Genomic DNA, 27151 nt, shown 5'->3' on the forward strand with positions numbered 1-27151 from the left:
TATTGAATGAAAATGCAAAGTGTTCAAATCCAAAATATGTTTTCACTTCCTGCACGAAGTTCTTGTATATGGACACATGCCATCTGAACTGGAGCAGCCTTAGTCATTTATCCTGCTTTGATTTTGGTTCCCTCGTGTCTAATTACTTCAAGACGTTCTTCCATTCAGCCTCTCGTTTTCAGGATGCTGCGAAACTGAACTGACGTTATTCACAATATTTTCTGGCTGGCCTCAGAGTCTCATTCCTGTGTGTGTCTGTCTTCTGAAAATGATTTTGATTTCCTGTCGTCTGATGGCTTTCCAGAGCACAGAGAGCTGTTTGTGAATTTCTGTCTGATGCCTTTTCTGCCAGACTGTGTGTGTCTGAATGAACCGCATGCCTAAGATGCTTACAATTACGCACATGTAGATACAGTATATAAACTCTTACCGTGGTGCATGTTAGGTCAAATCAATCAGAGATGTGTGTGACATTCTGAAGCCTGTGATTTACAGTGTTCTTCAGTGTTAGTTGTAGTCCAGTAGAGGTAGTGTGCACATTAGGTCTGTCTGAAAACCTAGTGAGCTCTCTATATAAACAGCATTTTCGTCATGCTACTTGCTTTTGAGAAGAAGGCTGTCTAAATTCTTAGATACCTTAAAATGCTGCCTAACGAGGTGCCTCAATTCGATAATCTGACAAAATAATAACTGCTGTAATTATGACCTCTGCTGGCCGATCAAAGGCTCTCCATGCATGATACAGATCTCTATATGTACCTGCCTCATGCAGGTAAAAAGTAGAAGTAGGATACTGCACACATGTCGGAGGGGACGTGTTAGTCACTACTCTGTTCGGTCAGCAGCAGTAGGGGACTTGATTGGGAGGAAAATTGGGGAAATATGCATTATAAAAGAGAATGGCTGTGTATCTATATATAAAATGACTTTTAGATATCTGCTCACTCTTACCCTTAGTACTTTAATAGTTTTTCTCCTCTTTTTTCCTCCCGACTTTAGCATATCCAATTACCAAATTGTATTATGCTTCATCTCTACTGATGCTGATCTCCACCCTGGTTGAGGAGAGCCGAGACTGACACATGCTCCCTCCGAAACGTGTGCAGTAACCTACTGCGTGAGGCGAATTTATATGCGGATCAGCTTTGTGTACGGAGAGCCACACCCTGATCAACGCAATATCCCTTGACTCTGTGCAGGCACCATCAATCAGCCAGCAGAGGTCGTAATTGCATCAGTTACGAGGAATCCCCGTCCAGCTCCCACCCTGTATGAACAACAGCCAATCATTGTTTATGTAGGCACCCAGCCAGATAGCAGAGCTGCGATTCGAAACTATGAGTTCGAAATGTCAGCCCTGGTGTGCTAGTGTATTTTACCGCTGCGCCGCCCGAGCACCGCTGTGCTTCAGTTTTGAGACCCTCCCCTTACTCAGTTTGAGGTAAACCCAATGACCCAGAGTGTACATCATTTAGGACTGCGAAAACACATTTACCATATTAAAACTTTCTAGACAGTAAGGAGAAGCTTTATTGTACTTCACTCGGGAGGATAATTAATTTATTGTTAGCATAATTTAAGTGATAAATTTTGCATGAAAATTGCCAAGCCCATGCAGTTTATACTTTCTGTTTCTGATTCACATGAACCAAGTCTCCACCAAAACTCTCAGGTGGAAAATCAGTTTCCTTACCATGACCTGCAACAGCCAAACAGCTTTGACGCCAGCATACTAAAAATGTGTTTTTAAAAATGAAATATTGCAATCTGGCAGCCTTAAATTCACATTACTGTTGGTGGAAAATGTTTCACTTGCTGTCTTGTGTGAACAGTAAATAAAGCTCTGCGTGATCAGTGGCATATTTACATCATTTAAAGACGCCAGATTTCTGAATGAAAACATGTCTTACATGATGTATCGTCCTTGTTTCTGATGAAGTGAGATAAAAACTGTACAAGCCAACGTTGATCTCATTTAGGATTGTGTCCCAGTATAAAAAAAACATTCTTAGGAAGAACAAGTTTATTCCAAGCAAGTATCACATCATCAGTAGGTTTATGAATAGTAGATTAGATTCAACTTTGTCATTGTGCAGAGTAAACAAGTACAGAGCCAACAAAATGCAGTAGCATCTAACCAGAAGTGCAAGATAGAGATGATTTGTTTTTGTTTGTTTATTAGGATTTTAAAGTCATGTTTTACACTTTGGTTACATTCATGACAGGAACGTTAGTTACTCATTACCACACAAGGTTCATCCCTTCACAAGGTTATATTGAACACAGTCATGGACAATGTAGTGTCTCCAATTCACCTCACTTGCATGTCTTTGGACTGTGGGAGGAAATCGGAGCTCCCGGAGTAAACCCACGCAGACACAGGGAGAACATGCAAACTCCACACAGAAAGGACCAGGACCCTCACCTGGGGATCGAACCCAGGACCTTCTTGCTGTGAGGCGACAGTGCTACCCACTTAGCCACCGTGTAGAGATTGTTTACATTTATTACAGTTAAAATGTATGTGGTCAGTTAAAATGTATGGTCAGTATGGGCATTCTCTCATTATATCAAAGTAAAAGCCCTTAAATACAATACACTCTTTGGTCAGATATCATTTCAATTTGCCAACACTTGAAATCTGTTACAAAGAACTCTAAAACTAGACCAATTCATTTCAGTTGCTGCTTTTAGAGATTTAATCAAAGGCATATTTAACGATACTTTGCTTTATGTGATGTGTGATGTTTCACTGGGTGGCAAGGTGGCTCGGTGGGTAGCACTGTTGCCTCACAGCAAGAAGGTCCTGGGTTCGATTCTCAGTTGGAGCAGTCCAGGTCCCTGCTGTGTGGAGTTTGCATGTTCTCCCCATGTCTGTGTGGGTTTCCTCCGGGAGCTCCGGTTTCCTCCCACAGTCCAAAGACCTGAACTGATGAATCTTGTGTAGCAGTGACTGCCTGTCCTGTCATGAATGTAACCAAAGTGTAAAACATTACGTTAAAATCCTAATGAATAAATAAATGTTTCTTTCTTTTTTTTTGCTTTTATCCCCGTTGTCCTTCTTTTCCTTCTTTTCTTCTTTCCACAAGTGGTCCTTGGTACTTAACAGACTGTCATTATTAATAAGAACTTGTTCTTAATGTCCTGCCTGGTTACATAAAGGTTAATAAATATAATCATTTTGTTGTGCTTGAAGGACCTTATATAGAGTACAGGCCAAGTGGGAAGTCATCTGTGTTACTTACTAAACCATCAGGTGTTTGACAGGTTTGACTGTTTGAAATCAACAAACTGACCTAGACTTCAGCTTTTTTTTTAAAGTGCTAGGATCTCCATGTATCATATACAGTTAAAACTTCCCTTCACTTACATTTACATTTTCAGTATTTAGCAGATGCTTTTATCTAGAGTGACTTATAGAAGTGCTTATATGTTTACAAAATTAAACATTTCAGGATGCCCAGGTGGCGCAGAGGCATATTCTGAAGTCTTTGAGTTCTAATCTGAGCTCTGCTACTAGTTAGCTGGGCGCCCCCCTGCAGGCACAACTTGCAGTTAATGCAGCAGACAAAATTGGCCACTAGTTTGCTGGATGGGAAAAGACCGGACTTATGAAGGGGGTGGAGCTTCGACACTGTGTACGGACCCTGTTTAGTACCCCAAGGCGCCTGTACAGAAAGTTAAAATCCGGGTGTAACTCTCGGTGGACAAGACTTGCCTCACATGTGAATCCATTGAAGTATGGGCGAATAAGAAGGGGTCGTCGACTGGCAAATATACCCTCCTCTGACGTGATCTGGGCAGCGGAAGACAAATTGGCTCACTAAATTGGGAGAAGAAGGGATAAAATGCACAGTTGAAGTACACAACAGTCCAAGGATACAAATCTGCTGAAACCTTTTGGAACAAAGAAATAGGTAGAATACATTTTAGTTCTCAGCTCAAGTGCTTAGTAAAGAGGTGGGTCTTTAGTCATCTTTTGAAGACAGTGAGAGACTTAAATGTATGAACGGACTGGAGAACTTTGTTCCACCAATGGGTTGCTAATACAGAGAATCACCTTGATGAGATCTGGGTGGAGGATGAAGATGAGCAAGACTTGTGGCTCGAAGATTGCGTGGTACAGAACAGGGTTTTATTAGTCCTCTAAGGTAGCTTTGAGCTGGTCCATTTTGGCTTTGAAGGCAAGCAGCATTGTTTTAAACTGAATGTGGGCAGCTACAGGAAGATAGTAAAGAGAGCACAAATAGTAGTAACACATGACACCATAGTTACACAGTTGGTAGAGTGGTTGCCACACAGCACCAGGGTCCTGGAGACCCAGTTTCAATTCTTTCATATATTTATATTTTTTGGAATTCAGCTGACACCTTTATCCAAAGCATCTTACAGTATACAGATTAAGCAATTGAGGGTTTGAGGGCCTTGCTCAGGCAACTGTGGCAACCTGGCAGTGGTGGAATTTAAACCAGCAGCCTTTTGCTTACTAGTCCAGTACCTTACCGCTAGGCTACAACTTTCTCCAGTCACTGACTGTGGCATAGAGAGTTTGGCACCAGTTTCCTCCCACCTCCCAAAAACAAGCCATGGGTGGATTAAGTGCTCTTAACTGTAACTTGGTGTGAAGTGTGAATGAGTGAGTGGATGGATGAATGGGAAAATGTGTTTAGCATTGTGATAAACAAGTTACAGGGCGTATGTCTGCCTTGCACCCAGTGTTTTAGGTTGGCCGTGGACCCACCAATGAAGAGGGTAGCAATAATAAATGTAGAAATTAATATACCTATTGCAGGCTGTGTGTGTGTGTGTGTTTCAGAGCTGGCACCACTGCCTATTAGACTTCACAACTCTTTTTTTATGTCTCTGATCAAAACCGTCCTGTCAGTATGGAATTCGAACACCTAATCCTTCTCAAATATCACATGTTGTTCTTAATTCCTAATCCAAACTGTCAAAGTGATCGAGAGAAAAAAACTAAAGAATGTATTTACTTTAATTCTCCACCTGTATTAATATCAGGTGTCTGGTATAAAAATAAAACAACATACTGATCCTGATCTAATGTTTCCTTTTCATCTTTTTTTTTTGTACACTGTCAGATATCAACGAGTGTTTGATGCAGGGGATCTGTAAGCACGCTGAGTGTCTGAATACTAGAGGAAGTTACCGGTGCACATGTAAGCCTGGATACATGCTGGACCCGGCACGTAGCCACTGTGTCTGTAAGTTACACCACACACACTTCCACAATACACTACCTTTTAGTGAGACATACTGTACAGTGACATTAGAGTTATAGAATGAATATGGTGGATTCATGTTGTGTCTGTGTAAATTTAGGGTCTGTCTGGAAACCTAGTGAACTGCCTTGCTGCCTACTGCTTACCTAGGCAGCTGCCTAAGTAGAAAGGATTCTAATAAGACTCATAGGGCAGATTATGTAGATGCACTACGCCGATTACATCACAGTTTTTGCTTACTAAGCTAACACAGTTAGCCTCAGGCCATTCAATCTGCTAGCATTCCAGCTAACATTTTCCTCCGTGTACTGAAAATGGTTAAATTGACACTGACAAGCCCAAATTTGCAAATGAATTACACTCGCACTTGCCTTCACTGCTAAGGAAGCATCAGATGCTTCCATGTTATTCAGTCACTTTATAGTTTTGAAATAAGGCACCTTAGTAGGCAGCATTTTAAGGTATGTAAGAATTTAGTGGCTTTACTGGCATCCAGGTGGCACAGAAGGATATTCCGCTAGCACTCCAGCGCTGGGATTCTAAATTTAAAGAGTTCAAATCTTTAAGGATTTCATCCCAATACTTAACAGCAGTCAGGGTATTGTTGGCCATCATGTGGAGGTTTGTGTGACCCTCCAAGACCATCAGTGACCCACTGCCAAACCGATCATGCTGGATAATGTGCAGGCAGAATAATGCTCACTCCAGGGTCTCCAGACTCTTTCCCGTCTGTCACATGTGCTCTATGTGTACCTGCTCTCATCTTGTTAAGGAAACAGGGCACCAGTGACGGACCTACCAATTCTGGTGTTCTCTGGCAAATGCTAATCGAGCTGGACTGTGACCACTAGAGAATGTCAGGCCATCTTGCTTCCCTCATGCAGCCTGTTTATGACAGTTTGGTCAGAAACATGCACACCAGTAGCCTGCAGGAGGTCATTTTGTAGGGCTCTGAAACCTTCTTTCGATGACATGTATGGATGTGCCATCATGACGGAGCTGGGCTATCTGTGCAACCTGAATAGGCTGCAGCTACCATCTCATGTAATTAGTCATGACAAGGACACTAGCAAAATGCAAATCTAGAGAAGAATCGTCAGAAAGGATAAGGAAAGAGTAATTCCCTGTGGCCACCACCTGCAAAAACATTCCCTTTGGGGGGGAAGCTGTTGCCTTTCCAGTGCACCTGTAAGCACTTTCACTTGTAACAAAGCAGGTGATTTATGCTTTTATCTAGGTGTCATAACAGAGAGGGTTTATGAATTAGAGTAGCTTACAGAGGCTGACAGATGAGCTGATGAGATGTATAGCCCTCCAGAATTCAGCAATGCGTCACAATGCTCCTAAGCAGGTGCATCAAAAACACTCTATTTGGTTGAGTCTGGATTTGTATTTGCTAGTTAAAGGAACAAAAAAAAACCTTATTATTTATATATTATATATACAGATTGTATTCTATATAATCTGCACAAAATCCAAACAACGGCAGTTTGAGAATCATGTGGAACTAAGAGACACAATGTTATAAGCACTGCTTTAGCATTCTATCAGAAATAAACATATAGCCGCTCAGGTGGCGCAGCGGTAAAAACACACACTGCAACCAGAGCTGGGATCTCAAATACATTGTATCGAATCTCAGCTCTGCCTTGCCGACTGAGGCTGAGCGCTCACATGAACAACGACTGGCCTGTTGTTCAGATGGGCGGGACTAAGCCGGATATGGGTCTCTCTCTGTCAGACTGGTGCAATTACGACCTCTGCTGGCTGATTAGAGGCGCCTACACAGAGATGAGGAAGGAGTGCTCTTAGGGTGTGTCTCTCCGTACACAACGCAAGGTGGCACAACACTCGTCAATGTGTGGGTGATAAGATGCATTCGGTTTGCTGCCCACGTGTCGGAGGGGGCGTGGGTTAGCTTCGATCTCCTCGGTCAGAACAGGGATCGGCATAGGCGGAGAGGAAGCATGATGCAATTGGGCAATTGGACGTGCTAAAGGGGGAGAAAAAAAGGGGAAAATGCATTAAAAAAAAGAAATAAACATATAAAACATATAGCAGTTAATCCATATTACACTTTACTGGTTTGATTGAAGTTACTGCATAAACTGTAGAAAAAATGAGCACAGATTAATCATGATCAGCTTTAAAAAAGCTGTTTATTTTACCAATGATCATTTATCTAAAGCAGTACAAGAGGAAGAGCAAGTCAGAAAGAATAATGATATCCTGACTCCAGGAGTGTAAATAAACTTATATTGGTTTAAATCATGGGGGACGTTGTTAGAACAAATCAAATAAATCAGCGCTTGTTTGAAACTCGTGTAGAACACGCTGTACCACTTTGTGCCTCCATTAAACTCCTAAACTCGTCTCCATTAAACGGGGTGGGTACGTTCACAAAAGTCAATTTTCACTGCGTTTAGCAGTCACGTTTATCCAACTTGATTTCCATATGTGATGAAATTAATCAAAGCAAAAAGGGATTGTATGAAGAAACTCTGGCCTGCAAGAGCAAAAAGTGCCTTGCTTAAGGACAGCCTTGCAGTGGTGGGGCTTAAACCAGTGGCCTCCTGAATACTAGTCCTGTACCTTAACTTTTAGGCTACCACTGACACTATGTGTCTGTCTCAGACATCCCAAGTCTCCTGGAAGTTCCGGGAGTCTTCCGCATATACATAGCGGCTCCCTGATGCCCGCAAGTCAGATAAAATCTCCCAGAATCTAGAACGAGCGGCCAAGAGCGCACACACACGCGCATGCAGGCGACACAGACTTTTTTCTCGATCGCGTATTAAATCCGTTATCTGATATACAATCTAGTGCACTGTGTAGGGAACATAAATCCGTTATCTGATATACAATTTAGTGCACTATGTAGGGAACCTAAATCCATTAACTAATACGCTACCTAAAGGCATGGCAAGGCAAGGCAAGTTTATTTGTATAGCACCTTTCATACACAGTGGCAATTCAAAGTGCAAAAAAGCATTATGTAAGAAACATAAGTCTATTATCTAGTACACTATCTTGTACAGTATCTAGTGCACTAAGTAAGGAACATAAATTCTTTTCTAATATACAATCTAGTGCACTATGTAGGGAACATAAATCTATTATCTTTCACACTGTCTAGTGCACTATGTAGTACACATTAATGTGTTTGTGACGTGAACAGTTAGCTTAGTAGCTCAGTTAGCAGCTCCTAAAAGTTCTGTTATTACCCATATCCTTTGGTGTGTGCGAGAGGTTTTTTAGCTTTTTTTTGTTTGTTTTTTTGGGCTTGGGGGGTCGGGGTCGAGGTCCGGGGGTACCTCCCTGAAGATTTTGCAACTTGGGATGTCTGCTGTCTGAAAACCCAGTGAGCTCTCTATATAGACAGCATTTTATGTCATTCTATGCTCCCGAAAAATAAGTTAGATGCCTTAAAATGCTGCCTACTGAGATGATTGACTGACTGATATTCTGACCGAATAACAAGGGGGTCGAGTGTGCTTTTTCAGCTGTGAACTCAATCTCAGCATTTAGTGCAGCACAACTTTTCTCAAGTAGCGAGAGGAATTATGTTCAAATATAAGTAATTCTGTTTGTTGTTTTTTAAATAAAGGTATACAAACATAATTTACATTTTCAGCATTTAGCGGACGCCATTATCTAAAGCAGGGGTGTCACACTCATTTTCACAGAGGGCCACATCTGCATTATGGTGGCCCTCAAAGAGCCGATTGTAACATATCCTGCTGTGAATGCAGTCTGCCTTTTAAGTCTTGGACAATTTGTTGTTTTTCTTGGAGGCTGAATTCTGTGTTTGGTGTCAAAATGCCAAATTTTACTGTAAATTTATAATGTATGTATATCACATTTATATTGTTCTTCTTTACCACAGACACGGCCTCATAATACAAGAAAAAAAAATTGTGTTTACTTTCCCATCTTTCATTAAATTTCCTCCTTCTGCTTCAATTTTCTCTTCTTGTACATTTTGGGTTTATTTGTAAATATTTCTCAACATCACTTGTTGGAAGACCGCCTCAGTTAAACGCTGATGTGGAAACACTGCCACCTAAAGGCGTGAGGCAGTCACTTTGCGGGTCACAAAATCGGCATGCATTGTGGGAGATGCAGTTTATGTACGATATTACAGTGTATTTTTAAGACAATAGTTTTGCCCTTGCTAAGAGTTTTTCGCCCTTTCTCAGCTAGACAGACAGACAACTCAGACTCAGACTCAGACTCAGACTCAGCTTTATTGTCATTCAAAACCATGTACATGATTAGAACGAAATGCAGTTACTCAGGTCTCGGTGTGTGTAAACATAATAAAATATAAAATATAAATAGCAAGAGAAACTATGTTTAGTAAAAATAAAACTTAAGACTTAAAAACTAGAAGAAATAACTAAGATATGAATTTTAAATATTTACATTTACATTCAAGTATTGCACAGGAACTACAGCAGCTTTATGCAGATCTAAAGTGCACGATTCAGTATAGCAGCAGATAAAAGGCAGCACCAGGTCACAGGTGTTTAAGGTAACTGGTGAATAGACAGTACATGAGGGGTGGAGCAATTTAGCAGTCTGACTGCAGTCTGTTGTTTTTGCTCGGATGCAGCGCAGCCTCCTACCAGAGGGAAGGGGGGTGAAAAGTCCGTGTGCAGGGTGGGTGGGGTCACGGAAGATGCAGGCGGCTCTTTCCTTACACCTGGTTGTGTATATGTCCCCGATGGGTGGTAAGCTGCATCCGATGGTCCTCTGTGCAGACTTTACCACTCTCTGCAGCGCCTCCTTTTCTGCCACAGTGCAGCCAGCATACCACACAGTTAGGCAGGTGGTCAGGGTGCTCTCCACCACACAGCTGTAGAAGGACCTGAGGATGTCTGTGTGAAGACCTGCCCTCCTCAGCTTCCTCAGGAAATACAGGCGTTGGTTTTATTTGCTTCCCAACTGTAAACTGTGTGCATCAGAATGAAGTAAAACTACAAAATACAAACAAAAAAACGTAATACAGTACATGCACTTAGCTGTAGTTAAGTGTTACATCTAGTACAATATGAAATTTAACCAAACGTACAATAGCGCTAACAAGTTAGCATTTTGTGATATAAAGCGACTTACAATTGAGACCATATACATTGCAAGTGATGTTAAGTGAGAGTTCAGGGCCTTGCTCAAGGTCCCAACAGTGGCAACCTGGCAGTTGTGGGTCTTGAACAAGTGACCTTCCAGTTACTAGTCCTGTACCCTAACCGCTGAGCTACCACTGCCTCATTTATGTGTCTTGGGTTTGCCAGTAACAATTTAACCATTTTCAGTACACAGAGGGAGATGTTAGCTGGTCTGCTAGCAGATTGTGCCACCTCAGCCCACTAGTTTGAATGGCCTGAGGCTAACTCTGTTAGCTTAGTGAGCTAAAATTGTGCGGTGGGCGGGGACAGTTGATGACAAAATCTTGTGTCTAATAGTGTGTCAAAATAATCTGTTTTCTTATGTTTGATGTCAGTTAGAATTCTCTCTACTTAGCCAGCTGCCTGGGTATACAGTGGGCAGCAAGGCAGCTCACGTCCACCCATGTTTATTGAAATGAATAACACATACAGGATGCAATTCATACATATACCCGTGCTTGAACTATTTCCGTCCTTGAACTCAGGCAGTGCTTTATTGTTTGTTAATGTGATGATTACAGCGGATAAAGCAGTCTCCATGGAGAAAGGCTCATGCTACCGCTCCGTTTTGGCGGGATCTTGTAGCCATCCTCTGTCCCAGAAAATCACCAAGCAGATCTGCTGCTGCAGCGGCGTGGGAAGAGCCTGGGGCCCGGCATGTGAGAGGTGCCCTGTAAGAGACTCAGGTAATTCACCCCCATCCAAAATGAACTTTATGTAGTGTCTGTTCAACTAGTTAAGAGCTTGTTAGACAACTAAGATACACTGTATGACCAAAAGTATGTGGACACCTGATCACAAGCTTGTTTTTTTTTCTTCGGATTCCTAAACCATGGGTATTAATTTAGATTTGCCTACCCTTGCACAGTCTTTAATCCTTTGGGAAAGCTTTCATTAGTGAGGTCAGGCATTTGGGAGACAATAGTGTATATATAAATATATATACACTGATCAGCCATAACATTAAAACCACCTCCTTGTTTCTACACACACTGTCCATTTTATCAGCTCCACTTACCATATAGAAGCACTTTGTAGTTCTACAGTTACTGACTAGTCCATCTCTTTCTCTACATGCTGTGTTGGCCCCCTTTTCATGCTGTTCTTCAATGGTCAGGACTCTTCCCAGACCACTACAGAACAGGTATTATTTGGGTGGTGGATCATTCTCAGCACTGCAGTGACACTGACATAGTGCTGGTGTGTTAGTGTGTGTTGTGCTGGTATGAGTGGATAAGACAAAGCAGTGCTGATGGAGTTTTTAAATACCTCACTGTTACTGCTGGACTGAGAATAGTCCACCAACCAAAAATATCCAGCCAACAGTGCCCCATGGGCAGCGTCCTGTGACCACTGATGAAGGTCTAGAAGATTACCAACTCAAACAGCAGCAATAGATGAGTGATCGTCTCTGACTTTACATCTACAAGGTGGACCAACTAGGTAGGAGTGTCTAATAGAGTGGACAGTGAGTGGACAAAGTATTTAAAAACTCCAGCAGTGCTGCACTCATACCAGGACAACACACACTAACACACCACCACCATGTCAGTGTCACTGCAGGGTTGAGAATGCAGGGGTCCTGACTTTTAAAGAACAGGGTGAAAGCAGGGTAAAAAAAAGTATGTAGAGAAATAGATGGACTACAGTTAGTAATTGTAGAACTACAAAGTGCTTCTATATGGTAAGTGGAGCTGATAAAATGGACAGTGAGTGTAGAAACAAGGAGGTGATTTTAATGTTATGGCTGATCAGTGTATATATATACAGTGTATCACAAAAGTGAGTACACCCCTCACATTTCTGCAGATATTTAAGTATATCTTTTCATGGGACAACACTGACAAAATGACACTTTGACACAATGAAAAGTAGTCTGTGTGCAGCTTATATAACAGTGTAAATGTATTCTTCCCTCAAAATAACTCAATATACAGCCATTAATGTCTAAACCACCGGCAACAAAAGTGAGTACACCCCTAAGAGACTACACCCCTAAATGTCCAAATTGAGCACTGATTGTCATTTTCCCTCCAAAATGTCATGTGATTTGTTAGTGTTACTAGGTCTCAGGTGTGCATAGGGAGCAGGTGTGTTCAATTTAGTAGTACAGCTCTCACACTCTCTCATACTGGTCACTGAAAGTTCCAACATGGCACCTCATAGCAAAGAACTCTCTGAGGATCTTAAAAGACGAATTGTTGTGCTACATGAAGATGGCCAAGGCTACAAGAAGATTGCCAACACCCTGAAACTGAGCTGCAGCACAGTGGCCAAGATCATCCAGCGTTTTAAAAGAGCAGGGTCCACTCAGAACAGACCTCGCGTTGGTCGTCCAAAGAAGCTGAGTGCACGTGCTCAGCGTCACATCCAACTGCTGTCTTTGAAAGATAGGCGCAGGAGTGCTGTCAGCATTGCTGCAGAGATTGAAAAGGTGGGGGGTCAGCCTGTCAGTGCTCAGACCATACGCCGCACACTACATCAAATTGGTCTGCATGGCTGTCACCCCAGAAGGAAGCCTCTTCTGAAGTCTCTACACAAGAAAGCCTGCAAACAGTTTGCTGAAGACATGTCAACAAAGGACATGAATTACTGGAACCATGTCCTATGGTCTGATGAGACCAAGATTAATTTGTTTGGTTCAGATGGTCTCAAGCATGTGTGGCGGCAATCAGGTGAGGAGTACAAAGATAAGTGTGTCATGCCTACAGTCAAGCATGGTGGTGGGAATGCCATGGTCTGGGGCTGCATGAGTGCAGCAGGTGTTGGGGAGTTACATTTCATTGAGGGACACATGAACTCCAATATGTACTGTGAAATACTGAAGCAGAGCATGATCCCCTCCCTCCGGAAACTGGGTCGCAGGGCAGTGTTCCAGCATGATAATGACCCCAAACACACCTCTAAGACGACCACTGCTTTATTGAAGAGGCTGAGGGTAAAGGTGATGGACTGGCCAAGCATGTCTCCAGACCTAAACCCAATAGAACATCTTTGGGGCATCCTCAAGCGGAAGGTGGAGGAGCGCAAAGTCTCGAATATCCGCCAGCTCCGTGATGTCGTCATGGAGGAGTGGAAAAGCATTCCAGTGGCAACCTGTGAAGCTCTGGTAAACTCCATGCCCAGGAGAGTTAAGGCAGTTCTGGGAAATAATGGTGGCCACACAAAATATTGACACTTCAGGAACTTTCACTAAGGGGTGTACTCACTTTTGTTGCCGGTGGTTTAGACATTAATGGCTGTATATTGAGTTATTTTGAGGGAAGAATACATTTACACTGTTATATAAGCTGCACACAGACTACTTTTCATTGTGTCAAAGTGTCATTTTGTCTGTGTTGTCCCATGAAAAGATATACTTAAATATCTGCAGAAATGTGAGGGGTGTACTCACTTTTGTGATACACTGTATATATACTGAACTATATACTGTAGTGTTTGCTGCACTTTACAGTTAATTCACTGATTTGATGCTGAACTACATTTGTACTATTTTTAGTTATAAATATTTTAAATCTAATCTGTTTATAGAACAGAGAAGCAACACTTTGACCACGACATCATTACATCCAATGTTTTATTCCAACATTCTATTCCGATTTTATCTTCAAAGTTAAAGGAAGTAGAACTCACATTGTGTTTGTGAAAGTGAAGTGATTCATAAACAGAATCATAGCTTTGGTATCAGTCAGTCAGACCTCCATGGTGAGCAAAGCAAGAATGAAAAACACTGTGGAAAGGTCAGTTCTTGAGATGGTCTGTTTCTTTCTCACCTAGTATGTGCTCTAAGAGAGGCAGTGCAAAACAAAACAAAATACAACCCCAAATCAGAAAAAGTTGGGACACTATGAAAAATGCAAATAAAATAAGAATGCCGTGTTCCTTACATTTACTTTACATTTACATTTTCAGCATTTAGCAGACGCTTTTATCCAAAGCGACTTACACAATGAGCTGAACACGATGAGCAATTGAGGGTTAAGGGCCTTGCTCAGGGACCCAACAGTGGCAACTTGGTGGTGGCGGGGCTTGAACCGGCAACCTTCTGTTTACTAGTCCAGTACCTTAACCACTGAGCTACCACTGGCCCTATGACTTTGACTTTCATTTGTTTGCAGACCGTTTAAACCCAAGATATTTCATGTTTTGTCTGCTCAACTTTATTTCATTTATTAATACACTGTGTTCCAAATTATTATGCAAATAATATTTTCTCAGATTTTCCAAAATTACCTATATGAATTGCAGTCATTGTAATTTTCCAGTCATCAACTATTAGAGTACAATTGAAAGGTTTTTGAACAAACTGCCAATGATAACAGTATATTTTTAAAAAAAATAAAACACTCAAAATGCACTCAAAATGCATGTTCCAAATTATTATGCACAGCAGAGTTTTCAACCTTTTCATTTTTATAAAGAACAAAAAAATGGTCATTTGTGAAATTATAAGCATTAGCAGGTTATTACAAACTGAAATCAAACAGTTTTCAAGTCAAAACTTTATTCTAGGTGATGTTACATTTGCACATAGGACCCCTTGTTCGAAAGGAGCTTCTGAACTCTCTCGTCCATTGAATTTGTCAGGTTTTGGATGGTATCTGCTTCAATTGTTTTGCATGAGGACAGAATACCCTCCCAGAGCTGTTGCTTAGATGTGAACTGCCTCCCGCCATCATAGACACTCCTTTGGATGATGCTCCAGAGGTTCTCAATGGGGTTGAGGTCAGGGGAGCATGGGGGCCACACCATAAGTTTGTCCCCTTTTATGCCCATAGCAGCCAGAGATGCAGATGTGTTCTTTGCAGCATGAGACGGTGCATTATCATGCATGAAAATGATCTTGCTGCGGAATGCACGGTTCTTCTTCTTGAACCATGGCAGGAAGTGCTGTTTGAGAAACTCCACATACATTATGGAGGTCATCTTTACCCCTTCAGGGATCCTAAAGGGGCCGACAATCTCTCTCCCCATGATTCCAGCCCAAAACATTACTCCACCTCCTCCTTGTTGGCGCCGTAGCCTTGTTTGCATGGGGTGTCCATCAACCAGCCATCCTCCACTCCATCCATCTGGACCATCGAGCGTTGCACGGCACTCATCGGTGAACAAAACAGTTTTGAAGTCAGTCTTCATGTATTGTTTGGCCCACTGGAGCCGTTTCTGCTTGTGTGCAGTGGATAGAGGAGGTCGACAGGATGGCTTACGCACAGCTGCAAACCTCTGAAGGACCCTGCATCTTGTTGTTCGGGGGACGTTGGAGGCACCAGCAGTTTCAAAAACTTGTCTGCTGCTATGACAAGGCATTTTTGCAGCTGCTCTTTTAACCTGACGTAATTGCCTGTTGGAAAGAGTCCTCAATTTTCCCTTATCAGCACGCACATGTGTGTGCTCTGAATCAGCTACATACTTCTTGATTGTGCGATGATCACGATGAAGTGTCTTGGCAATGTTGATTGTAGTCATGCCTTGACCTAAACACTCCACAATTTGTTGCTTCTCAGCAGCCGACACATCCTTTTTCTTTCCCATTTTGGCTGAAAATGTAGGCTGCTTAATAATGTGGGACAGCCTTCTTAAGTAGTCTTGCCTTTAATTGGACACACCTGCCAAACTAATTAGCACAGGTGTCTGCAATTGCTTTCAGTGATATAAAGAGCCCTGACACACATCACGATCAATGAGTTTAACTGACAAACAAAAAAATTCTTACCTTATCACTCCTAAACACTTTTTGCATAATAATTTGGAACACAGTGTATACATCCATTCCTGCATTTCAGGCCTGCAACACATTTAAGGCTAGTAATGAAGTGAAAAAAACTAAATAATGATTTGATTTTTAAACAGGTGAGGTCAACAGGTGATTGTAATCATGGTTTGGTACAAAAGTAGCATCCAGGAAAGGCTGAGTACCTCGAAGAAAGATTGGAAGGGATTTGCATATTTCTCCATCTACAGTGCATAGTATCATTAAACGAGTCACAGAATCAGGAGGAATCTTGGCCAGTACATAAAGGCCAAGGGTGCAAGCTTAAGCTGAATGCCCGTGATCTTCAATCCCTCAGGTGGCACTGCATCAAGAACCGCCACTCAACAATAGCTGATATAACCACATGGGTGAGGGATTACTTTGGCAAACCTTTGTCAAGCTCTACAATACAGAGTTACATGCACTTAAAACTTTACTGTGCAAAAAAAGTAAAAGTTTTGTTAACCATGTCCAGAAGCGGCGTCAACTTCTCTGGGCTCGGAGGCATCTAGGATGGACCATTACACAGTGGAAACGTGTATTGTGGTCAGAGGAATCAGCATTCCAGGTCTTTTTTGGAAAAAAATGGACGCCGTGTGCTCCGGACCAAAGACGAGAAGGACCATCCAGATTGTTATCAGCAACAAGTCCAAAAGCCAGGGTCTGTCATGGTATGGGGCTGTGTCAATGCCCTTGGCAAAGGTTATGTACACTTCTGTGATGGCAGCATTAATACAGAAAAGTACATTGTGATCTTAGAGCAACATGTGCTGCCTTCAAGACGTCATCTTTTCCAGGGACGTCCATGCATTTTTCAACAAGACAATGCAAAACCACATGCTACACACATTACAAAGGCATGGCTGCGGAGGAAGAGGGTACGGGTACTGGACTGGCCTGCCTGCAGTCCTGACCTGTCCCCAATAGAGAATGTGTGGAGAATTTTGAAACGAAAAATGTGACGACGACGACCATGTACTGGTGCACATCTTAAGACGTGTTTGCAGGAAGAATGAGACTAAATAAAAGCTGAAACACTAAATCACTTGGTCTCCTCGGTGCCAAAACGTCTTTTAAACGTGGTGAAAAGGAATAGCAACATTACAAAGTGGTAAATGCTTTACTATCCCAACTATTTTGGAATGTGTTGCAGACCTGAAATGCAGGAATGGCTGTTTATTAATATACTTAATGAAATTAAGTTGACCAGAAAACATGAAATATCTCAGGTTCATCCTGTCTGCAATCAAATAAAAGTCAAAGTAAATGTAAGAAACGTATTATGTATATATTTATTATTTGCATTTTTCATGCTGTCCCAACTTTTTCTGATTTGGGGTTGTATTAGAAAATAGAAAGATGGGATTAAAGTCTCACAGTTGAGCTGTATTGATGCATCACAGCCATAAAATAAAAATAGAAATATAAAAGGGAATCAAATAAGCTATCTTAATGTAATAACATTTTAACATATCTTGAATTTTACAGACCACTTTAAAGAAATCTGTCCAGCGGGGCCTGGCTACACCTACTCCCACTCAGATATCAAGATCACAATGCGTGAGATGGACGAAGATGAGCTTACCGCCGTTGAATCTTCCCTTCCTCAGTTCCCCACATATCCTGAAGCTCCTCGAACCATTCCAGATACTCCTTATCACGGACCACAAGCACCCACTTATCCTAGGAATCCCTATAACAAACCCTTCGTACCCTCTTACCCCCAAGCTCCTGTCCAGCCTGGTAAGTAGACAGTTCAAACTATTTTCTTTTTTTAGACGTATGCACACAAGGGGAAATCATAAGAACATGTGAAGGATAGAGTCACAATTGGCAGTTCTTACTTCCAAAAAGCTGTGACATTCCAGAAATTAAATAGCCGGAGACAGATGGAGCAGTGACTTAATGTACTCCAGATTTGCCTCACAAATTTTGGACCTCATGTATGCCTCTACATTTTTGGGTTGGGAGTTTGTTATCTGCATAAAACAGACAAAATTGTGCCATTGGTTCAGCTTTTTTTTTTGCTTTTTCTTATAAATATTATTAATAGTAAAAGGGAAAAGGTACTTTTCCCTTGAAGCATCCTTGATTTGTAAATGACTTTTAAAGACATTAACAGTTAAGACAGTTGAGACCCTGTTAAAACTGATGAATAACTATTTAGATGTATTATCATCATTCCAAAGTCACAGTTCTGTATTTAAAACAGATACAGTACTTACCAATTACTTTCTGTCAATGTAACAAGGCATGAAAAAAAGAATGTGGACGCCTCTTTTAATTCTAAGTTTAGGTGTTTTAACAGGTGGCACCGTTGAGACTCTTATAGCACTTTTCCACCAAAAGAACCCTGGTTCTTGAACTGGTTCTGTTTAGGTTTCCTCAAACCTTGGTGTTTATTAGAAAACCGATGCACATTTCCACCAGTTTTGGGAACCAAGCATGCGTCATCAATGGTGGGCATTACATAAAGAAAGTAAAGAGTAGTAACATCTGAGTACATCGTATCAAATCCAGCTCTGCCTTACCGGTTCGAGGCTGAGTGGCTGTATAAGCAACGATTGGCCGGTTGCTCAGTTTGGGGACGGGACAAAGAACCGGATGTGTGTCTCTCTCTGTCAGAATGCGATTATGACCTCTGCCGGCTGATTAGAGGTGCCTGCACAGAGATGAGGAAGAGTGCCCTTAGGGTGTGTCTCTGCGCATGCAACGCTAGGTGGCACAACACTCATCAATGTGTGGGTGGCAAAAATGCATCCGTCACTTTTACCACGTCATATCACATGGTTCATCTCTTTTGAGGCGCTTTGAAAATATCAGCGGCAAAACGGATCAAAATTCAATCAGGTGAACTTTAACAGATGGAAGTGCAGCATTAAGCTCCATACGAGAGAACAGCACAGCGGTTTTACAGCTTCTCATGGAAAAGCACCCAAACCTCTACACTTTGACATGCCCACCGATGACGTCATGGTTCGCGCTGAAGAACCAAGTATTCTGTGGTGCCATATTAGAAGGCTAGTTTGCTGTCTGGAACCTCTTTTTTTCTGTGGAAACATGCAGAACCGGTTCAAAATCAAGTTCTCAAACCGGAACCGGCTCCGTTACGTGTCGGTGGAAAAGGGGTATTAGTGGGTCACTGTGAGATGTAATTTATTAGAGATATAGGAACACTTGTTATAGGTGGGGAATTCTGTTAATTTCCAGTAATAATAGCAAAAAAAAAAAAAAATTTCTTATTTCTTAATTTCTTATTTCTAATTTCTTTTTTCTATTTTACCTTCATGTCTTCTTAATGATATCAGAAGAAACACTGAATGTGGTAAGCTATATAAATAAATATACAGTATTTACAATTTACACACAATACCCACAAGGTTTGTGTTGATTTTTATTAATTGAATGACTCTTTCTTCCCCACAGCCGTTTTTTACAGATTCACCACATTTATACCCAGGTATTATTTTTATTTCTTTTTTTCTTGTGTTTGTTTGTTTGCTTATTAGGATTTTTACGTCATGTTTTACACTTTTGGTTACATTCATGACAGGAACGGTAGTTACTCATTACACAAGATTCCTCAGTTCACAAGTTTTTATCGAACACAGTCATGGACAATTTAGTATCTCCAATTCACCTCACTTGCATGTCTTTGGACTGTGGGAGGAAACCGGAGCACCCGGAGTAAACCCCCGCAGACATGGGGAGAACATGCAAACTCCACACAGAAAGGACCCAGACCGCCCCACCTGGGGATCGAACCCAGGACTTTCTTGCTGTGAGGTGACAGTGCTACTCACTTAGCCACCCTTTTTCATGTGTAGATTTTGGCTGCTTTGGGTACTGATTAGTAACCTGGTGTAGCACAACCTCAGTTTGGGCAAGTGATTGCGGCTCATCTTTGTCAGGACCGGGGTGTTGAAGAGGTGGAGGGAGTTACAGGAATTTGGACATTAGTTGATTGGTCAGAAATGGGGAAAATGCAAAAATAGAGTTAACAAACTGCACTTTTAGCTTTGTGTTTTAAAAAGAAATGCTGTAAAATAAAGTGTGAAGTCCTTGCCTAGCACAAATGAAAATATTTACATTAACTGGTGGTTAGAGATGCTATATAATTATGTTATATAACAGCCCCGGTTCTGGACTGCTTTGCTTGGGGGGGCAGTAAAACCTAATGAGGGGGCATGTTGATAGTCATGTTTTTGAAGCCAGAAATATATTCAAGGCTTGATTTGTGCATGAATGATGACAGCCAAGCTATTGATACTGGCTTAAAGTGATGTATGAGGTAAAGAAATAAAAATGCATGTTTTCGAACTTAAACTTAAAACCCAATGATTAAAAAATACATGTTGATTATGTAAATGGAGAAAAAAGATTATCTAATTGTATTTCATTTTAATACGCCCCCTTAATTAAATTGCCATTAGTTCATTAGCCTAACCGCTAACGGCTAATAAAATAATTTAAGCAACACCTATGTAGGAGGTAAGTAACATTAAAGCAACGAAAAACCACAGTTAAGCAAATATTACCATGTGGAAGTCAGTTTAAACTCAGAAGAGTGTTTACCAGTATACCTGCCTCTCGCTCACACTAACAGAACATATACTGCCGAACTGAACTGTTTGGGGCAGTCTGCCGATTTTTATATGACTCAAAGAGCCAATCAGGAATAAGCAAGGAAATATCTTCACACTGTAAAACAAAATGCATTTTTGTGATTGGTTCAGAGATAATTTTAAAAATAGACGTTGCTTGCATTGTGCTTGGGGGGGCAAAGACACAATTTGGGGGGGCAATGCCCCCCTCAGCCCCCCCCTAGCGCCGGCCCTGTTATATAATATGTGTAGCACTCAGTTTGGTCCTGAAAAACTCACTCATCTTATAGCCAGAAAAAACAGGAATTATTCAATGCCTTACTTTGAGGTCTTGCTTTTTATAAATCACTTATATAAAACCTGTAATTCCAAATGCAAACTGTAATTAAACCATACTGCCAATAAAAACATCAACACAACTCTCATGCACCATGCTGGCTTTCTAGCCCCTCAATGATTTATTAATGCCTAGTTCACACTACACGATTTTTGCCCTGATTTTCACTCGCTGACTGGTCGGCGCTAAATTTGCCGGCTCTGGAGCAACTCGGTGTTTGCTCGGCGATCGAAACTCGGCTCTCGATCGCTATGTGCAACTGCTCAACAACTCGAACGCTCGGCGACCGAAGAGAGATTTCTAGCTTGTCAAATATCTGGATCTAAGTTGCCTGACTGGCAATGAGTGCGGTGTCGAACAGCAAATGAGAACACAAGATACGGTGTGAGGGGAAACGCAGGGAAGAAGCTGTAAAAAGGTGGGACGGGGCATAATATAGTTTATATCAGAATACATCGGCACACACACAAGTTTTTTACATTACATTTTTACATTACATTTTACATTAGCCTGAAATATATGCAGTTCCACGGGACCATGGAACGCATTAACAGGTTTTCCATACATTTCTATGGGAAAAATACCTTAAAACTCAGCGCCACTCCCAGAACCCATTGACGTTGAGTTTCAAGGTACCACTGTATTCCATATATTAATATTCACATGCGTTATATTTTGTATGCTGTAAACCAAATGTTATGAAGGCGTTGTCTGGAAGGACAATACACGTTTGTTACTGCACCTTATAAACCATTTATTTGTTTTTCTATCATTTGTTTTTACTTTAGATGTGGTTGAGGTGACACCTCAGCCTCCCACCCACCTTAAACCAGATTCTGAGGATCAAGACAAAGCACCCATCGATGTTGCCACTCAAGTTACAGGTTAGTTACTATTGTGCCCTCAAGATTATTAAAAATAAACCATGTCAATTTTTGTCTCAGCAACATCAGCTTTCTGTTTTCACTTTCTCTTATTTTGTTAATATTTCCTTTATTACATGTGACACATTGCTGATAAAAGAAATGCATTAGTACTGTAATAGTAGTATTGCAGTCATCTTGGAGTTGTGCTCCTATTCTTAACTTGCCAAAGCCTGCAGTGGTTTGAGTTTGTTCCAGTGGTCAAGTTTTCTAAGGACAAGCTAAGCTTTGTTTGGGTTTCTTTTTCCCATTCGACCAGCCAAGCTATATTCATTTAGACACTCAATGGGGGACGAGGCAAGCAGTCAAAGAAAATCAACTTTTTGGAAACAGTATAACAAGATTAAAGTTTTATATAGTAAAGGGAGTATTCTCTAGATTGGATTGATCAGATCAACTGGTGAATTGCTGGAGGGTGTTAGTTGAGGTGAAAGTGCATTTTCAGGGTGCAGGTTGCACGTGCATTGGCCCATTGCAGCTAAGATCTGAAGTTTTTGAGTCTGTGCTATCGACTTGGCATTGATGCAGAGGGCCATGCCTGAGGGAGGAATCTCGACAGGGTTCCTCATTGCTGCTGACATTCTGGCTTCTGCTGGCTGGTTGAAGCACCTACATAAGAGGTGGATGATTCCCTCTCTAAAAAAGATAGGACTGTCTGTGAGACTCTGCCTCTGGCAGGTGAAAAGAAGCGGTTTGCATGTGCACACGTTTTAGAGGGGCCGCTACGCTTCCTCCCTCAGTCATGACCAATTGTGTCTGCCTCAACACCTAACCAGGTCAAACTTAAGACCTCAACAACGATGGGCTATCAGAAATGCACTTTCCTCTTTGCCCAACAGTTTTTAGCAATTTACCAGCTGATCTGATACTGACAATTTTTTATTCATGCAAATGTTGCAAAGTCTAACATCTGTTCATCGGGTAAACAATGTACACATAGATAGTCGTCTACCTTCTTCCATTCCTCTGATGTTCAGTTGGACGGGAGTCAGGATGGGGTACACAGAAGGGTTTGATGCACTATGTATTGTAACACATTTACTTCATCACCAAAATGATCAGTTGAAGCTGCTGTTGCTCTACTGTTGGTCTGTACCAAATGCCATAGGCTTCATATTCTCTGGCATCAATGAATCTTGACCCCTCTATGAATAACTAAGCAAATAAACAGTCATTTTGAAGTAGCACATGCAGAAATATAGGATGGGACAATTTCTCAACATATGGGATTTGCCTAGGGGTGTCCAAACTTTTGCATAAGACTGTGTATAAGTTCAGAGACAGTCCTGATTTTTTAAGACTCATAGACCACCTGTCAAAGCATTACAGCACAGTAAAACCTGATCCCACAGCTCAGCCATTCTTGTAAACCCTGCTCCCCTGTGTCCATAGTGAGCTACATTTTATAGGGTTACAAGTGTCTACTGAGTGTAAGTATAAAATTGGACAGTGGCAGTGAAGCTTCAGATAGTGTGAGTCCTGTAAACCATGGTTTAAATTTCACTTTTGGTCACTGAAATAAGAATATATCTTGGTGGTAGGTCGACTCGCTAGTCTTAGTTGTTTCAAAGTGTGAATGTGTGATGCCATGTTTTGGATTGGCACCTCATCCAGGTTGTATTTCTTACTTTGATGTTCTTTAAAGTTTGACAACATATACTGCATTTAAACTTGATGTCTGTTGTACATTATTTGCTTCATTTATTTTCACAGACATTGACAAGTGTACAGCGACTCCGAGGATCTGTGGTCCAGGCCAGTGTGTGTCGGTTCAGTCTGGCTACACCTGCTATTGTGACCCTGGCTACACACTCAATGCTCTGCAGACAAACTGCATTGGTAAGACCACCGACAACAATAATGACTGGACAAGAGTCAGGCAATGTCTTTATTACCAAGATTCCCTATTGGTCAATTATAGCAATTGATGGCCAATAAATTGGTTCATTTCATTAGCGTTTTTATATAATAATAATAATAATAATAATAACATTTTATTTGTAAGCGCCTTTCAAGGTACCCAAGGTCGCTGGACAAAAATACAAAATACAGTACAAAGGATAGAATAAGCAAAAATACAGGTAGGATAGAAACCATAAGAACAACAATTTAGAACAAGTCTAAAACCAAACTATCTAAAAGCGAGCTGAAAAAGGTGAGTTTTTAGAAGCTTTTTAAAAGATGAAAGTGTTGTACATGCTACAACAAGTAGGTTCGCATCTGATGACCGAAGTAAACGAGTAGGTGAGTATGGATGAAGTAAATCAGTGAGATATGTAGGTGCTTGGCCATGCAAGGCCTTAAAAACCAACAAAAGAACCGTATACTGAATGCGGTATTGTATGGGTAGCCAGTGGAGCTGTTTAAGTGTAGGAGTTATGTTTTTAGTTTATCATTTCAGTAGTTAACTGTGACTCTAGGTCATGGGAATGCAAATAACTGTTAGGTCAATGGACAATTCGATGGCAGATGCTTTTGACAATTTCTCTTTTTAAACATGCTAGCTTTTATGGCATCACACTTCTACCAATGCTTAGCACAGTTCAAAAATGAAAAGAAATACAGATCAGACATAACATTATGATCACCTTCCTAATATTGGGCACCCTGACTGGTCTGCGGCTATGCACCCCATATGCAACAAACTGCGTTGCACTGTGTATTCTGACACCTTTCTATCAGAACCAGCATTAACTTCTTCAGCAATTTGAGCTACAGCAGCTCGTCTGTTGGATCAGACCACACGGGCCAGCCTTCACTCCCCATGTGCATTAATGAGCCTTGGCCACCCTTGACGCTGTTGCCGGTTTACCACTGTTCCTTCCTTGGACCACTTTTGATAGATACTGACCAATGCAGACCGGGAACACCCCACAAGAGCTGCAGTTTTGAAGATGCTCTGACAGTCGTCTAGCCATCACAATTTGGCCCTTGTCAAACTCACTCAAATTCTTACGCTTGGACCACTCGGGCCAGCCTTCGCTCCCCACGTGCATCAGTGAGCCTTGGCCGCCCATGACCCTGTCGCCGGTTTACCACTGTTCCTTCCTTGGACCACTATTGATAGATACTGAGCCATCACAATTTGGCCCTTGTCAAACTCGCTCAAATCCTTATGCTTGTCCATTTGTCCTGCTTCTAACACATCAACTTTGATGATAAAATGTTCAATTGCTGCTAATATATCCCACCACTAACAGGTGCCGTGATGAAGAGACAATCCGTATTATTCACTTCACCTGTCAGTGGTCATAATGTTATGTTTGAGTCCTTTCTATTCCAAAGCATTACCCACTAATATAATATTATATCATATCATATTTGCATTGTTACAGCAACAGAATATACAGAAAATTGGATGTATATATAAAAAAAACTGTGAAATATAAAAATGTAAGATAAACACACTACAAATACACTAAAATGCCAAAAAATCTCATACAACAGGGGACTGTAGCGGCTGGTGGTGGCTCCATAATGGTATGGGGTTTGTATAGCTGGAATTCCATAAGACCACTGGCACGTCTACAAACATCTCTAAGAGGGGAACGCTGTGTGTGGCTCCTTTCTGACGAGTTACACCCGTTCATGTCCTGCATTCATTCTGACGGGTTTGGCCTCCTCTAACAGGCATCGCGCCACCACACGTCTGGAGACGCCAAATTATAGTTAGAGGAACACTCATCTGAGTTTGGGGTTTAGGGGTTTTGGGGTTTTGCCCACCTAAGTCACCAGACATCATCGTTTTTGAACACATTTTGGACACCAAGAAACGTTCAGTGGAACACAGAAATCCTAAACCTCAGAATACTACAGAATTGTGGACTGTTTTGTGAAAGGTGTGTGGTGTTCATTGCTTACAGAATATTTCCGCAGGCTTGTGGAGTCTTCTAACCTAGGACCTACCAAGTGCCAGTTAGACCAGTGTACCAGTTTTTCTGGCACTTCAGTGTATTGCACACTTGATTACTGATGTTATTAGCATAGTTTATACAGATATCAAGTTTTTCTGTGGAAATTTGTGCTTGTTCAGTCAAAGAAAATTGTGTGGTCATGCACTCGACGAGAAACCCCAGCCTGCAATCAGTGTTCAAATTCATCTCAAGGGTGTTTGATGGATTTGTGGTTAGGGCTCTGTTGAGGCCACTGAAGTTCCTCTATACCAAACCCGCTAATTCTGTCTTAATGGACCTCGACCGTCATGCTAAAACAGAAATGAGTTGTTCAAAAACTGTTGCACTGTGTTGGGAGCTTATCATGATTAAATATAATTGATTTGTTAGCATTGGTTGTGCATGTGCTGGTTGAAACAATTGATGTTATAAATGCACCGATTGTTTTATTTAGACATCAACGAATGTGAAAATGACCCATGTGGAGGGAAGGGCCGCTGTGTGAACGCCTTGGGCTCGTACACTTGCCAGTGCTTCCCTGGATTCAGTTTGGTCATGACTCAAAACAGCAAGTCTTGTCAAGGTGAGTGAGCTGGAATTCTAGGTTTCAGGTGCAAGTTTTAAGTACAGTGGTACTTATGTATGGGAAACCTGTTAATGTGTTCCATGGTCCCGTGGACTTGCATATATTTAGGCTTATGTAAAATAATGGGGTTGTTTTTGACACTTATACACTGAAAATAACACAAATATAATATAAAAAACATTGAAATAAAAAGCTGATTCTTACAATTTCTCAGAACCTCGAGCTATAACACAAGTTTAAAAGTGAAACAGTGAGGAAATACAGCTAAACACAGATACATGTGGAGCTTTCAGAATGAATATGACGATTATTCCACACAAAGGCAGTTTCGTCTCATATACACACTTTGATGACATATTACCGCACCGCTCAATCCGAGTGCTGAACAAAGCGACTGTTCATTGTTAATTTGAAATTAAATAAATACATTTTTTAAAAATAAACTGAACACGTTGAGTTTAAGGAAAACATTGACTTTAAGGGTACAAATTAGAGTTGGGTTTCAAAGATTTTGAGTTTAGGGGACGTTGAGTTACAAGGTACCACTGTACTTGCCTTTAAAACAATGTTTTGAAAAGAGTACAGCATTTATATGTAGGTGTAGTTGTTGCTAATTGCAAACAACTTCTACGCACTAACTGGGTCTGA

The 27151-nt window shown here is 41.3% G+C and overlaps 1 protein-coding gene across 1 annotated transcript in view; it reads left to right on the forward strand.

The window, feature by feature from the left end:
- LOC134324860 (latent-transforming growth factor beta-binding protein 2-like) overlaps positions 1-27151 on the forward strand; it is a 218081-nt gene that overhangs the window by 143035 nt on the left and 47895 nt on the right. Inside the window, exons 10-17 of the mRNA XM_063006740.1 lie at positions 5100-5222; positions 10930-11094; positions 17649-17903; positions 19469-19485; positions 19587-19620; positions 21890-21985; positions 23738-23863; positions 26372-26500. Of these exons, the coding sequence (XP_062862810.1) occupies positions 5100-5222; positions 10930-11094; positions 17649-17903; positions 19469-19485; positions 19587-19620; positions 21890-21985; positions 23738-23863; positions 26372-26500 (945 nt within the window). The remainder of the gene's footprint in view (positions 1-5099; positions 5223-10929; positions 11095-17648; positions 17904-19468; positions 19486-19586; positions 19621-21889; positions 21986-23737; positions 23864-26371; positions 26501-27151) is intronic.

This window comes from Trichomycterus rosablanca, chromosome 13 (genome assembly GCF_030014385.1).
Source record: "Trichomycterus rosablanca isolate fTriRos1 chromosome 13, fTriRos1.hap1, whole genome shotgun sequence".
Lineage (NCBI taxonomy): Eukaryota > Metazoa > Chordata > Actinopteri > Siluriformes > Trichomycteridae > Trichomycterus > Trichomycterus rosablanca.